The sequence below is a fragment of the Hyaena hyaena genome, unplaced genomic scaffold (genome assembly GCF_003009895.1).
Source record: "Hyaena hyaena isolate Hyena2069 unplaced genomic scaffold, ASM300989v1 scaffold_591, whole genome shotgun sequence".
Lineage (NCBI taxonomy): Eukaryota > Metazoa > Chordata > Mammalia > Carnivora > Hyaenidae > Hyaena > Hyaena hyaena.
The window spans coordinates 936300-952722 of NW_024081224.1; the positions used below are offsets into that span (position 1 = coordinate 936300).

Below are 16423 nucleotides of genomic sequence, written 5' to 3' on the forward strand. Positions count from 1 at the left end.
AGAAAAAGAAAGATAGGTAGGTGGGTTCCTATGATTAAGTTAAAGAAATTAAGATTTCCTATTGGTGATACCGTGTTGAATATTTATATATATTTTTAAATGATATTTATAATAGTGCCCCAAGAGACCCAAATAAATGACCAATGCTTTTGCATTCCACCTTTCTTTTTAATCTCATTTAAATTGTTGACCACGTGGCTCTCTCCTGTTATTTATCTCCCACATACCATTGTTCACCATCCCCTATTGTTAACAGCACTGATATTGCTAATATGACTTATTTTGTAATTAAGTCTTTTCAGTATAAGCTTTGTACGCGACCTTTGAATTTCAAACCACTAGTTCCAAGTACTTCAGTGTTTTAGGTATTTGTTTTGGAGATGGTAAAAAATGAGTAGTTGACCCAGCTTTTTTTTTTTTTTAAATCTTTGCCGGGGTGAAATGGAGAAAAAAATTCCTTGAATTCTTAGGGTGAGCTTACTTTTGTGAATGGGAACCAGCGCTGCTGTTTAGTTCTTCATCTTCTTGCCAGTCCAACAGTGGCAAAGCACTGGCAGTGTGGACAGGGACGTGACTTCTCATTTTCTTGCTTTGGGTTCGTCCTTTTGGAGTTTCAGGGTCCTGAATTTTCTGCTTTGGGAAAGGGAAATCGGAGAAGGTAACAGGTGACTTCTGCAGTCTACCCTGCGCTGTCCTCATCATGGTCTCTGCTACAGGAATGGGAGACAGAAACATTTTCTGCTTCTTAATGGCTTATAACCTGAGTGACTCCTGTCATTTAGTTGTGAGAGGTGGTTGATTGCTTTATAGTGTTTTCTTTCTTTCCTTTTTTTTTTTTCCCCCAGACAGTCCTCAGAGAACTCTATATAAGCTATAACAATACTTAATCTATTGCTAATGCCACGTCCTTGAAACAATGTTAAGGACAGTTTGGATTGCTGCAGTGATATATTTATGTAAGAGAGTGGGAAGTGGGGGTTAAAAATACCAAAGGAGCTCAAACTCTGATGGAAGTTGCCATCTGAAATGGCTTCTTTGCATCCTTGAGTTCAGAATTACCCCTAAAGTACCTGGCTTCACATTTGTAAATGCCCTTGTAAGGATTTTGGTTAGCTGTCATTCAGAAGTAGAGATCATTTAGGCCTCATGAACAGACAATATTCCTTTTGAAAATGACATGGTATCTAATGTAATCATAGAGTGTTTTAATAGTCTATTCTGTGCTAGGCAATGAAACATTTCAAAAGTGAGTGACAGCCAGTTGATGTAATTCATGGTGATCTTTTGTGTTGACAGATCTTTAAAAAGTCAAGGGAAATTACTACTGTCCCCAGTGAAGCCGCCTCCTTTTTATTTTTAAACTGCCAATATCCTGCAAAACAGGACAATTTTCTCTTTGACTGCCACTATTTTTTATGTCGATAACATGACATGATTCCTCCTTATTATTAGGATTTCTTTTGATAGATGGAATGTGTTCCCTCTAGGTAATGCTGACTTTAAAATAGAAATTCTTCAGTTCTCCCAATTAACTCTCTTACTTTTTCTGACTTATACATCAAGACAACCTTGCCAGTAGCCACCCTCCCACTCAGGAAGAGTGATTTAATTTAGACAATTTAAATTTTTTTAATGATTTCAACCTTTCTCTGAGGGAGAAACATGTTGAAAGAGGGTGATGAACTGTTTAATTTGGTAGGTTTTCTTTCCTAGAGCACTCTACGCTTAAAAGTCTAATGTTTTTGGTAATTTTGTAGGAGATAATATCTGTGTCCAGGACTCAGAGTCTCCAAATTCAAACTGTAGAAAGGTGATGAATATGAACTTGTCTGAGTTGTGGGGAATAATACAGAGATCTAGTCGTGTTGCCCTAGCATTTCATTTGTTCTGAATTGCATCTCTGGGTCTCTGCCCTTTGTCCTCATGTTTCAAAAGTAGACATTTGCCTCACATTTTCCAGCTGAGCCTTGGGGAATAGAAGGTACCTTTTTCCTTAGTCTGGTCTATTACTAAAGTGTTGTCATTATGATTTGACATGTATTTTTTGAGAATGAATTGTGCTTTAGCCCTGTGCTGGTAGCTGTTGGGGAGATAAGAGTATACTTTCTGATTATAATCCTATCAATATTTTTGCCGAGTATTCCACAGTATAATACAATGACTTCTCCTGAGGTGTAATTCACCTTTTAAACATTGTTTTGAAGTACATTTGATTGTACTTCCTCTTCAGTTCTGATTTCTCTTTGGGCCATCTACCCGCTCTCCCCCAGCTTCCTCTCTCACTGGACTAACGGTAGACCTGAGTTCATCCACAGCCTTATACACCCACATTTCCCCTACCTTCCACAAGCCCACTACCACACACATTCTTATGTGGAAACAAAAAGTTAAACGTGTAGCAAGGAGAGACAAAAAAGATTCTATTCCATTTTCTCTTTGAATTGCTTTTAGACTCTGGGAACTCTCAATACTTTCCAAAGTTGAAGTAAGTAATAGGTACCACTCCTGTTTTAAATTGAAACTCATTTTTTACATAGAGTGAAATCAAAGCATGTCGAGGTCTAGTTGGTGGCAGACCCAGAAACTGGTATTTCTGCCTAATGTACGGTTAATGTGCACCACCCCAGGCTGCCATCTTATGCTTCTGCTAAAAGGCAATGTCAGAAGTCATTTCAATGAGTCCGTAATGTGAAGGTAGAGGACTTGGATTTGAGTCCTAATTCCATTTAGGTTATGTGAGCTGGAGAAAATAATTTCATTTCTGTTTCTGTTTAGTAAAATAGAAGTAATAATTATGCCCACTTAACTTACTTTTCCAGGTTGCTGGGAACAGTGTTAAGAAAACGAATCGTGAAGTACTTTACAAACTTTAATTCTCTACAGACAATGAGAGTCATTCTTTCTCATCCTCTTCTCAAAGTTATTTATAAATGACTTTTTATCTTACCAATACTGTCATTTTTAAGGATCTCTCCTGTTAGAAAAAGAAAATGGTATTAACAAAAGGATATTTAATCCTCAAAATAACTGTGTGAGTTAGAAATTACTATTAGCAGTTTACAGATGAAAAAACAGCCGTTAGAGAAGTTAAAAAACTTTCTCCAGATTAAGAATTTGTAAATTGTTAATCCACTGGCTTCTCTGACTGTAATGCTCAGGTTATTTCTTCTATAAACTCATGTAGTTTGTTAATATACTGCAGTCTATTCCAACATCTCTCTGTTCATTATGATTAGTTTTGAAACTTCTTGCCATTTCAGTTACTCTTGTTCTTCCAGTGGGGGTTCATTTATTTAATTCATTTAGCAACCATTTATTGCCAGACATTGTGCTAAACACTAGCAGTTTTTGTTCTCAGTCTAATCTCTTAAACAGAAGAAGATATACATTTAAAATAGAATGACATGTGCTTTTATATAGCAGGGGAAATACATGATGCTTTGGGAAGTCAGGGAAGGCTTCATAGAGGAACTACTACCTAAGCCATGCACTTACAAACACTTTGTGGAATATAGATGGCCTCTGCCATTATGACTTTTGTTTTTCTTCTTCCAACTCTTGTTTTACTTCCTGTTGAGTAATTGGTTGTGGGGTGAATAGTCAAATGACTCTCACATGTGCTTGTTATTTTCTAGCTTGTCCAGATTATTATCAATACGACACACTTGGAGAAATCCTGTAAGTACTTGGAAGAATTCATTACCAACATCACTAATGTGCTTCCAGAGACAGTCCACACCACCAAGCTGTATGGCACCACGACTTTTAAGGTGAGAAGGCCCAATAGTAGTGTAAAGCTGCCTCTGGGGCATATAGTCTGGGCCATTGTACCCAACGTGGCTTTGTTTCTCCTAGGATGCATAGTAACATGATTCATAATATGGTTTTGAGAATAAGTGCCCATAATTTCATTAGAAAAACAAATACTGATGCTAATTTCTGGATTTTTCAATTTAAAAATGCCTACAGCTCTGTCCACTGAATCTTCCCTATATTTTGTACTTGAAAATAGCTGTTTTCTCAGTTGGCCCCCATCTTAGTCAGGAATTCTTAAGGATGGTCTGGTTAATAGTGGTTGTAACTAAAATCAACATCAATTAACTTTGTTAAATGAGCTGTTCTTGCTTCTCTGTGTCCTGTGTCCCGTTTTTTTCACTTTTTTAGTGAGGAATTTCTGCCCTTTACTATTGTAGTTAGTAATTTTATAATCATTTCACAAGGCCACAGCACTAGTTTTGATCCTGAGTTTGATCAAATGGGAAGAATGACACTCTTGTAGAGCAAAAAGTAGATTGATGGAAAGTTTCTAGAGAGTAAATGACTTAATTTAAAGAGGCCTTAAGAAACTCCTTTATATTGCCATGTGAGCTTTAAATAAATATTAAGCAGAAAAAGTAGGGCAACATCTTAAGCACTAAAATGGTAGACTCTGATATAAAATCCAACCTGTTGTTTTGGGTTTTTGATATTATTTGATTATTTCAGTTTTGAATCAAATCTGTTTCATCCTTTTGAGGTTGTATTAATTAGATACAAAGTTGTAGAGTTGAAATCATGATGTATGTCCACTGGTGTCAACTTTTTCCTATCCTTTTATCCTCTTTCCCTATTTATTGGCACATTCCCTTGAGAGTAGATTTAAGACAAAAAAATCAAATTTGATTCATAACTGCTTAGTTTATGAGATAAAACTGTTAGTAAGATCTCTTTTTCTGTTACAAGAAAAAGAATGAGAATCTCAATAGCCAATGCAATCTTAGGAAAGAACAAAGCTGGAAGCATCACGTGTCCTGATTTTAAATTATATTACAAAGCTTTAGTAATCAATAATAGTATTAGTATAAACACATACACATAGATCAATGGAACAGAACAGACAGCCCAGAAATAAACCCATGTGTGTATGTGTGTGTGTGTGTGTGTGTGTGTGTGTGTGTGTGTATATATATGGTCAAATAATTTACAATAAAGGTGTATACACAGGAACACACAGTGAAGAAAGAATAGTCTCTTCAATAAATGGACAACCACATGCAAAAAAATGGAACTGGACCCCGTTTATACACTGTACACAAAAATCAACTCAAAATAAGGATTTGAATGTAAGATCTGAAATTATAAAACTTCTAGAAGAAAACATAAGCTCCTTGACACTGGTCTTGGCATTGATTTTTTAATTTAATACCAGAGCAAAGGTGACAAAAGCAAAAATAAATAAGTGGGACTATATTCATCAAAAAACTTCTGAGCAGCAAAGGAAACCATCAGCAAAACACAAAAGCAACTGATGGAATGTGAGAAAATACTTCCACATCATATAACTGAGAAGGGGTTAATATCCAAAGTGTGTAAATTACGCATACAACTCAATAGCAAAACCCCAAATAATCCAACTAAAAGGGGGCAGAGGAATTGAGTAGACAGTTTCCTAAAGAGATCTACAAATGGCTAATCGGTACATGGAAAGATTAGTGTTTGTGAGATCCTATTTCATGCCTGATAGTATAGTTATCACCAAAAAGACAGGAGAGAACAAATGTCTGCAAGGACACAGAGGAAAGGGAACCCTTGTGTATGGCAGTCAGGCATGGAACCCGGTATATCTGCAATGGATAAAAGTACAGACGCTACTCACAAAATTAAAAATAGAAGTACTGTCTGATTTAGCAGTCCCACTTCTGAGTATATATCCAAAGAAATAAAAATTTTTATCTTGAAGAGATATTTATACTTCCATGTTTATTGCAGCCTTATTCACAATAACCAAGCTGTGCAAACAACCTAAGTGTTTATCACTGGATGAACAGGTAAAGGAATTGTGGGACATATACACGAGTGAACATTATATAACCAAGAAAAATAAGGAAAGTCTCCCATGCATCTAACATGGATGGACCTTAAGGGCATTATGCTAAGTGGAATAAACCAGACAGAGAAGGACAAATGATGCATGCCATCATTTATATGTGGAATCTTAAAAACAGACAAACAAAGAAACAAACAAGTCAAGCTCACAGAAACAGAGAGGGGAAAAGTGATTGCCAGGGCATGGAGGGGTGGGGGCTGGGTAGGGGAAATAGAAATTGAAGGGATACAAACTTTCAGCTATAATATAAATAAGATTTGAGGATCTAATGTAAAACATGGTAACTATAGTTGATAATACTGTATTGTATAATTGAAATTTTCTAAGAGAATATAGCTTAAATGTTCTCATCAAAAAAAAGTAAATATGTAAGGTAATGAATGTGTTAATAACGAAAAAATGGAATCCCTTCACAGTATATATATATATATATATATTTATATGTAAAATATATATATATATTTATATGTAAAATATATATTTATATATATTTATATGTAAAATATATATTTATATATATATATAAAATCACCATAATACACATTTTAAATATAATTGCATTTTCAATTATCCTTCAATAAATCTGAAAAAAAAAAACCAAAAAAAAAATGAGATGTTCACAAAATATTCTTTATGTACATAGGTGACCATAGGTCATTCATTTCAAATTACCTAAAAATTTTCTATTATACATCGTCTTATATTGGCATCCTTACTTGCAAACTTTTCAATAATGTTTCATTATATTAATGTTGAAGCTCTTATAGTGAAGAAAAGATTTGTCTAATAAAGAGGACCCAAAAATGAGTATGACAAGAGCTTTAAGAACTTTAGGATCACCTTTGATGGTTTAATAAAAATTATGATTACAATTAAAAATAAGCATTATTAAGTAGGATGGACAATAATTTTATCAAAAATCTTTCCACTTGATTTGCTGTGGAAGCCAAGACTTCTCAGGAAAGAAAATGTGGGAGGGACTGCCAGAGAAGAGGGATTTAGGGAGTTAGAATGTGAGGTTCATTTATACTTGTCTCTCATGTAGGGAATATGTAGAATGTGCTGCTATTCTTCCCTTAATCCACCTCAATTTTCTTATTTCAAGGGCTTTTCAAATTATGGTCAGAGATCCTCCCAAAGGATGGCTTATGTAGTTTGTTGTTGTTCCAGCGTTAAAATTGCTGAGGGAAAATTCGGGGCAGACAGGAAGCCATAGGAGTTGAGTAGCCAGTTAAATACTTAGTAAAGGAGAAGTTCTGGAGACCACTAAAGGTCATGTTGACAAGTGCTTATTGGAAACACTGATTGCTTAAAACACACTGAAAGTTTATTTTTACCAGGACTGTTTTAGACCAACTAACCCAGAACTCAATATAAACATGGCAATTATAGCAGCTACATGTTGTGTATTTTCCTAAGCTACTGTTTCCAGAAAACTTTCCCTTGCAGATGGAAACCTTTATGCTGAAAAGAGGGCAGAAATAATCAGAAGGTCTTCAAGGTATTTTCCTGCAGAATTGCCTTCTCTTTCTGCCATGTGTGAGATAATTAAGCTGGCATTCTTTGCTTTCCTTGTTCGTAAGAATTTCCTTGCTCTCTTACAAAATAGGATGAGGCTATTTATTAATTTACTCCATCACAATGATTGTGTACCAACTGTGTGACAATCTGGCATGTTCATGGCTAGAAAGAGAAAAAATATTTAATCCTTGGGTTTATACCTTGTAATCTAGGAAGGACAGACACTGTAACTTCTATAAAGAACTATGTGAAAAGTGCTAGAATAATACAATAAATACATTCAGTTCCTCATCAATTCTACAAGTTTTTATGAAGCATCGAGTACATACCAGGCAATTTATGGGTATAAACTTAATCAACAGTTCTCCTGACTTTGTAGAGTTTATATTGTGGTAGGGATGATAAATGATAAACAAACAAGGGGCGCCTGGGTGGCTTAGTCGGTTAAGCGTCCGACTTTCGCTTGGGTCGTGATCTCGCGGTTCGTGGGTTCGAGCCCCGCGTCGGGCTCTGTGCTGACTGCCAGCTCGGAGCCTGGAGCCTGTTTCGGTCTGTGTCTCCCTCTCTCTCTGACCCTCCCCTGTTCACGCTGTCTATCTCTCTCTCTCTCCTAGAAATAAATAAAAATTAAAAAAAATTTAAAAAAAAAATGATAAACAAACAAAAATCTTGTCTTAATGACAAGAACTAAGAAGAAACATAAGTGACTTGAATGAAATGGGAAATAGAATCCTTTAGATTTCTTTTTTTTTTTTTTTTACAAATAGTTTATTGTCAAATTAGTTTCCACATAACACCCAGTGCTCATCCCCACAAGTGCCCTCCTCCATGCCCATCCCCCCCTGCCCCCCACATCCATCAGTCCTCAGTTTTTGTCAGCATAGAATCCTTTAGATTTCTGATAGAGGGAATAGTACAATAGTAGATATTCAAGTAGGTGTGTTCAAGGAATAACATGTAATTCAATCTGGCAGTGATAGATCTATTATTGGAGGTACAGGTAGTAAGAAATGAGATAGTCGCGAATCAGATGTTTTCTGGCCTTATAGGCCACAATAAATGCCTTGGGTTTTATTCTGAAATGAAACATGAGGCCATTAGAAAATTGGGATGGTGGTGATAATCTGATTTATATATTAATGGGTTGCTGTGTGGAAAATAAATGTGTTGTAGGTTAGTAAGAGTGGAAGAACAGAATTCAGTTTGGAAGTCATTGCAGTAGTCTAGATGAGAGATGATGTTTTTTTGGACAACAGTTGTAGGATGAGAGTGGTAAGAAATATTTTTGAAGGTAGAGATGGCAAGTTTTACTGCAAGATTAGGTATGGGGTTATCCAAGGTTTTTGAATGAAGCAAACTGTATAAATAGGGGTGCTATTCACCGATATGGGGAACAGTGAAAGAATAACAGACCAAGGGAGAGGCAGTAGCATTAAGACTTCCATTTTTGACACATTAAGCTTCAGTCATCTGCATAGAGGTATTAAATTGGCAGGGCAAATCAGAGCCGGAAATAAAAATTTAGAATCCTTCATACAGAAAGATGGTATTTAATGCTGTGGGGCTGGATTTCTTCTGGGAATTGAATATAGATAGAGAAAAGGTGAGAGGATTGAGCTTCAAGGGAAATTAATAGTTGTAGGTCTAGAAGAAGAGGGTGAGGATACTTATCTTAGCTTTGAGACCTTCAAGGAAGATTTTCCAGAAAGGGCACAAGATGAAATGGGTCTTGGGATCAGCAGGAAGCATCTAGATGATCAAAAGATGAGGAGAGAGTAGGAGACATTTTTAGGAGAGGCCACTTCATGTACAAAGATGAAAGAATAAAATAAAACCAGACATATTCAGTGTAGAGTAAGGAGAGCAGTGAGATAGAGAAGTAGTTAAATGCCAACTTGTGAATCACTTTGTTTTGTACTGATACATAATTTGGGCTTTATCTTACTGAAGTCTTTGAGAGACTTCAAGCAAAGATATGTTGCATTTTTAAAATAATCATTTTACTCTGCCTAATTAAAAAGAAGGAGGGCTGATTTGAAAGGAAGGTGGGAGGAAGGAAGGAAAGGAGAAAAGAAGAAAGGAAGGAATAAATAGACCACAGTTACATGAAATTCACAATTAGAGGAAATTAAATACCTAGAATACTTTGTGTAACTGTGCTAATAAATTTGAGGATCTATAGGAGACCATAGAATAAAAAGTGACTCAAAAAGATATAGAAAATTGACTCATAACTATGAAATAAGTGAAAAAGTTACTAAAGACTTTTTGTATTTGGGCAAGATCCATATGATTTTATCTGTGAATTCATTTAGGTCTTCATGAAACAATTTCTGTATAATTTAACTCTTCCAGATTATAGAGAAAAAAAGGAAACTATCTCAATTCATTTTCACAAAGTCAACATAATAGTGATTCAAAAACTAGAGAAACCACAAAAATAATATGAACAATTAAATTTCAATATTGATGTAAAAATCATAAATAATAGACTATCAAACATAATCTAGAAGGGCATAGAAAGTAGAAATAAAAGTAACATTAAAAGTATAAGAATGGTTAGCATTAGAAAATTGTTTGAAATTGTCCACTTCTTTAATAGATCAAATGAGAAAAATACACTAGGATTTAAAAGAAACTATAAAGGTATTTTATATAAATCATCATCTCTTCCTGCTAAAATGTCCTAGTAAAGCCATCTGTCAGTAATTGACAGATCCAGGGGACAGAGATTGATAGATTGAGGAGGAGAATATCAGAAAAGACATAGTCAAAGAGAATGGTGCTGTCAGTCAGCTGGATCAAATTGACATTTGTAGAATTGTTTATCCAACATCAGTGGAATACACATTCTTCTCAAAACTCATAAGAGTATTCACTAAAACAGACCATGTTCTGGCTAATAAACACATCTTAACAAATTTTAAAGAATAGAAATAATGCAGAACTTGCTCTCAGGCCACATAGAATTAATCTATGGAAATAAGTTAATAGAAAGATCTTAAAAAATCCCAAAATATCTGTAGATTAAAGTATACCAGTATACTTTAAAATAATACATGGGGGTCAAAGAAAAAGTCTCATGAGAAGTTAAAAAGTATTTCAAATGAAATGAAAATAAGATATGCCTTTTCAAAATTTGTGGCATCTAAGCGGTGTTTACAAGGAAATTTATAATATTAATTGCATATATTAGAAAATAAGAAATTTCTTCAAATAAATAAACTAAATTTCTGTCTTAAGCTAGAAAAAGAAGAGCAAATTAAATCCAAAGTAATCAGAAGAGAATAAAAATTAGAGCAGAAATGAATGGTGTTGATAGAGAAAATCAAAAGAGAAAAATCAATGAAACCAAACCCTAGTTCCTAGAAAGATCAATAAAATTTATAAACTTTGAGCCAGGCTAAACAAGACTAAAAGAGGGAACACTCCAATTATTAATACCATAAATTTAAAAAGAGTTAATTGCTGGAGGGGGGATGGGCCCAATGGGTGATGAGCCTTAAGAAGGGCACTTGTTGGAATGGGCACTGGGTATTATATGTAAGTGATGAATCAGTAAATTCTACTCCTGAAACCAGTACTACACTATATGTTAACTAACTTGAATTAAAGTTAAAAAAAAAAAAAATGAAAGAGGGACTATCAGCTACCGATTCCATGGACATTAAAAAAATAATAGAAGAATATTATGAACAGCTCTATACCCATAGTTTGATAACCTACATGAAATGGATCAATTCTTTGAAAGACTTTGTATACCAAAACTCTCACAAGGAGAAATAGATAATATGAATAGCCTTATTATCTACTGGAGAAATTGAATCAGTAATTAATAGCCTTCTAAAACAGCGACAGAGATACTAATAGCCTTCTAAAACAAGGACAGAGATAGTGTGAGCTCTAGGAATTGATGAAATCACCCAGTGAAATTGAGAGGATTAGAGATCAGAAAAGTATAAATAAGAGCAGGAAAAAACCATGTCATGAAAGCCAAAAGAGAAGAGTTCTAGCAGAGAATGTTTGACAGAGCAAGTAAGATCACACTGAAAAATGATTATTGCATGTTGTGGGATAGAGGTCCGGGTTGCCGTGGACCAATCCATGTTGGTGGATTCTTAGCGTTGGAATCCTGGTTGTCCTGGTGCAAGTAGATCCTTTTGTCATGAAAATATTTTTCTTGGAAAATTAGCCCCATAATACTTCTTAGAGCCTTTTCTATGCTAGTGTACATCATGAGTCTCTTCAACATGGTTTCTCAAACTTATTTGATCTAGGAACTCTTCTGCTGTTGTGTTAGTATTTTTCAGATCTGTTGTTCCTTAGAACACTTTTCAGGAAACATTGACATATACCAATCTTTGAAGGAGCCTGATGACAAAGACACCAGAGAAGTAGGGTAGTGACTACTGGGAATATTTATAGCATGCAACTGATACTTCCGGATACTTATAATAAGCAAAGTGAGGAGATAGGGGATACAGAGAGGTTGATATTACAGGAAGGGAGGTTCTTGGAGGCCCAGAAGAGATGAATGGTACTAAGACCTGAGAGCAAGTATAGTTTTGAACAACTGTAAGAAAGTCAGAAAAGGATGCAGATAGTTGAGGGAAGTAAAAACAGATTCTCTATCTGATGAGGCAAAACAGTAGCTTGTCTTGCAGACACAGAATGAAAAGACTGTACTATGCTTCTGAAAAGGAAAAATTAGAGGTGCCTGGGTGGTTCAGTTGGTTAAGCGCCCAACTTCAGCTCAGGTCATGATCTCACGGTTCTGGGTTCAGGCCCCGCGTCGGGCTCTGTGCTGACAGCTCAGAGCCTGGACCCTGCTTCGGATTCTGTATCTCCCCCTCTCTCTCTGCCCCTCCACCGCTCATGCTGTGTTTCTCTCTGTCTCAAAAAGAAATAAACATTAAAAAATTTAAAGAGAAAGGAAAAATTAATGGAGACTGTGATATTCTCGATATTCCCAGTTCTGTTACTTAATGGATATAAATGTGAGATGTCTCCAAGTAGAAATTTCTGATTATACTGGAAGTCTGAATGATTTTTAAAATTCCCTATTTCACAGGATGCCAGACATGCAGCTGAAGAAGAAATTTATACCAATTTAAACCAGAAGATTGACCAGTTTCTACAGCTGGCTGACTATGACTGGATGACTGGAGATTTGGGCAACAAAGCAAGTGATTACCTAGTAGACCTCATTGCCTTTCTGCGAAGCACTTTTGCTGTATTCACACACCTTCCTGTAAGTGACAGTTGCTCTTACTTCGCTCATCATACAGAAAAAAATTTTCTTAAAATCTAGTGTGGTGAAAGATGTTTGTTTCTGCTTTAACTAGCCAGGAGGCTCTTCAGGATATAACAACTCACACTGTAATTATTGTCTCGTAATGAGACTTAGAGACTTCTTCCATAATTTTTTCACTGAGTTTTGCAAGGTTTTTTTTGTTTTGAAAACGGTCCCTAATGCCGTGTGTATTCTGTTCCTCCTAACTTCAGCTGAAGTAATTAGTGCAAGCACATAGTGAATGCCATGGTAGAAATAGAAGAAAAACTTAGGAGTTAGAACTTCAGGTATGTATCTTTAAATTCTAGAGTATCCACTTAATTTTTTTTTATAACCTCAGATATCTGGTGAAATTCTCCATCTTTTTATCTAATTTGTCTATCATTCTTCTATTTTCTTGAACATATTAATTAGTCATTTTAAAGTTATTTTTTATTTTTATTAATGGTAATATGTAGCTTACCTACATATAGGTAGATTTATTTTTGATTTTTTTTTTTTGGTTATCAGTAATATGGTCCTATCTCTTTGTATTAAGTTTTGGTTGATGTTAGACATTGCATTTAAAACATGTAGAGATTCCAGGTGAGGACATCTCCCATGAAAACTGGCCTACCTCTTCCTTTCCTAAGTAGGTAGTATGCCAGGTGGTTCAAGGTTTGAACCTCATCACCTAATCCCATCATGGGCAGATCTGGGTCAAGCTTGGATAGTAGATGCAGCATACTTTTGGTTTGCCCCTATTCCTAGTATGTGGTTCTTCAGAGCTTTTAATGAGAGCCTGACACATCATTGTCTCTTCGGGACCAAGAGGACTATGGAAATTTCTATTTTGCAGAGAAACCTTATCTCTTTCAGCCTCTTGCCTTTTTTAATTTTAGAATTTGGCAAATGTCTTAAGAAGGAGATTTACCCAGATCAGTAATTGCCAACAGGAAAAAAGTGGTTGGAGATTGTTGGTGTCAATTTACCACTCCCTCAAGATCTTTCAGCTCCCAACTGAGATTCTCATGAATCCTCCCACTAGTGAGGCTTTTTCTGGGAAACACTGTAAGACTGTGGGGGAAATCTTACTTTGCTGTTCAAAAGTTTTGCCTTAGACCTTCATTTTCCTCAGCTGTGTAGCTTTAGAATTCAGAAAATGTCTTGAGGAGAAAGCTGGCCCTCAAATCTCCAATTTTGGCACTTTAGCCCCATGGAAACAATAAAAATTCAGTGATTTTTTTTATCACCCCAGTAGTTACTCCTTGCCTGCACCTAACCCAAATACTTGATCTGTTCCTATGCCTATGTTTGGCAGATGCCTCCAGGGAGGCTGTAGAGCCTTGGCTCACCTTTAAAAGCTCTGCCCTCTTTCCAGTCCTCATTGCTTCAGAGTCTTCTCGTGTGTCAGGTTTTTTACTGCCTTTTATACTGCTTGGTGGGAGCACTGGCTTGCAGAAAACTAATTCATTTCATTTAGCTTCATCTTGATACTGAAGCCTGGCATAAGTAGCGCAAAGGAGAACACAATGAACCAATCTCACAGTTATGAATAAGAAAATAGACTAAATCAAATTTTAGCATGTCAGTTCCAAAATGTTTGAAGAAAGTAATTTACCACTGCTATGTAGGATTTATTCTAGAAATGCAAGGATGGTTTGATCCTTAAATCTGTCAATATAATTTATCACATTACTAGGTTGAAAGAGACAAAGATCATATTTTCGTATTTTAAAAAGAGATTATACAGCATCCAGCTTGCACTCCTGATTTAAAAAAAAAAAACTTACTAATTCAACCAATATTTCAGTAACATGATAGAGAGCACCTATGTGAAATTCAGCAAACACCATGGATTTAACAGAAGAACACTAAAAAGCATTTATTTGCATTTACATCAGCAGTATGGTGGGGTGCCTGGTGGCTCAGTTGGTTAAGCAACTGACTTCAGCTCAAGTCATGATCTCACAGTTCATGAATTCCAGCCCCGCATCAGGCTCTGTCCTGAGCCTGCCTGGATTCTGTGTCTCCCTCTCTCTCTCTGCCCCTTGGCCGCTCATGTGTGCTCTCTCTCTCAAAAATAAATAAACATTAAAAAAAAAAGAAGAAGAAGAAGAATGGTGAAAATGCTTCTTACTACCACTTTGGAAGTTTTACCAAATAAGTAAGGTTAAAAAAAAAGAAATAAATAATAAATATTATCATTGTTCATAGATTATTACTGTGTGGTTGGATAACCATCCCACCCCCCCCAAATGAATTAAAAAATAATTAGGACTAGTCAGACTTTAGTTGGTTAGATGGTCCACTCAGAAAACAAATCAGCTTTTCCTGTATTAGCAATACCCTCATAGAAAATATATTTCAAAAAAAATACTGTATTCATTATTGGATTATAAGATCTCTATAAGTATACTTAACAAATTATATGTAGGACTAATGTGAAGAACATTTCACAGAGTAATTAAGAAAGACTTTATTATGTACAAATATATGCACGATTTTAGGTGGGAATGCTTCATATTGCAGATAATTTTTCTAAAATTAATCAAATTGCAATCATGTGAATTTAGTGGTGGTGGATTATCTTAAGAAAATAATTCTAGAATTTATTTGGAGACAGAAGTGGACAGTATTTGCCAAAAAATATGAACAAGTAAATTGAGTGTGGGCTTTTCCTAGAAGTGTTAATTATAAACTGAAAGTAACTTAAATACCCTTCTCACATTGGAATAGACTGATAGATTAAAGGAAGAGAACATAAAATCTATAAATAGTTCAAGGTACATGTAAGAATTTAGCATATGATAAAGGTGGCATTTAGCAATTGCTGTTGCCACTACTATCTGCTAATTTGGATAAAAAGATGTTAAGTCTAAACTTCACATATCAAAATAAATTCTACATCAAATGCATTTTTACATTTTTTTATTGTTTCGGTTGTACAACCAAATGATTTACTTTTTTCTTTCATAGTTAATTACATGTTTACATTTTTAAAAAGAAAGAAATTATGGGAGAACCAATAAAAATATTAGGAAATATTTCTTTTTTTAAAATATTAGCAAATATTTCTATAATCTCTAAGTGAGTCACCATCATAAGGATGACACCGGGGGCTTCTGGGTGGCTTAGTCGGTTAAGTGTCCAACTCTTGATTTCGGCTCAGATGATCTCAAAGTTTGTGAGATGGAGCCCTGTGTCTGGCTCTGTGATGAGCATGGAGCCTGCTTAAGATTCTCTCTCTCCCCTTTCTCTCCCCTTTTCTGTCTGTCTGTTTCTCTCTCTGCCACTCTCCCTCCACTTGCATGTACGTACTCTCTCTCAAAAAATAAATAAATAAAATAAAATAAAATAAGGGTGACACCAAAGAGTGAAATCATTAAGGAAAAGTTTTATAATTTGGCTGCATAAAATGTTTTGTAAGAAAACAGATGAACATAAGGGAAGGGAAAGAAAAATAATGCAAAACAAGGAGGGGGACAAAACATAAAGAGACTCTTAAATATAGAGAACAAACTGAGGGTTCCTGGAGGGGTGTTGGGTGGGGGGGGTGGGCTAAATGGGCAAGGGGCATTAAGGAGGGCTCTTGTTGGGATGAGCACTGGGTGTTATATATAGGGGATGAATCACTGGATTCTACTCCTGAAATCAGTATTATGCTATATGCTAACTAACTTGGATGTAAATAAAAAAAATAAAAATAAATGTTTTATAAGATACCTAAAAAGAATTAATAAAGAAAATAGAATGTAAGCATA

The 16423-nt window shown here is 35.4% G+C and overlaps 1 protein-coding gene across 3 annotated transcripts in view; it reads left to right on the forward strand.

Moving 5' to 3' along the window:
• The window catches only part of EXOC6B (exocyst complex component 6B), a 604485-nt gene that overhangs the window by 344986 nt on the left and 243076 nt on the right, over positions 1–16423 (forward strand). For all 3 annotated transcript variants that reach the window (XM_039256882.1, XM_039256883.1, XM_039256884.1), the window contains exons 17-18: positions 3636–3770; positions 12459–12638. In XM_039256882.1, the coding sequence (XP_039112813.1) occupies positions 3636–3770; positions 12459–12638 (315 nt within the window). The remainder of the gene's footprint in view (positions 1–3635; positions 3771–12458; positions 12639–16423) is intronic.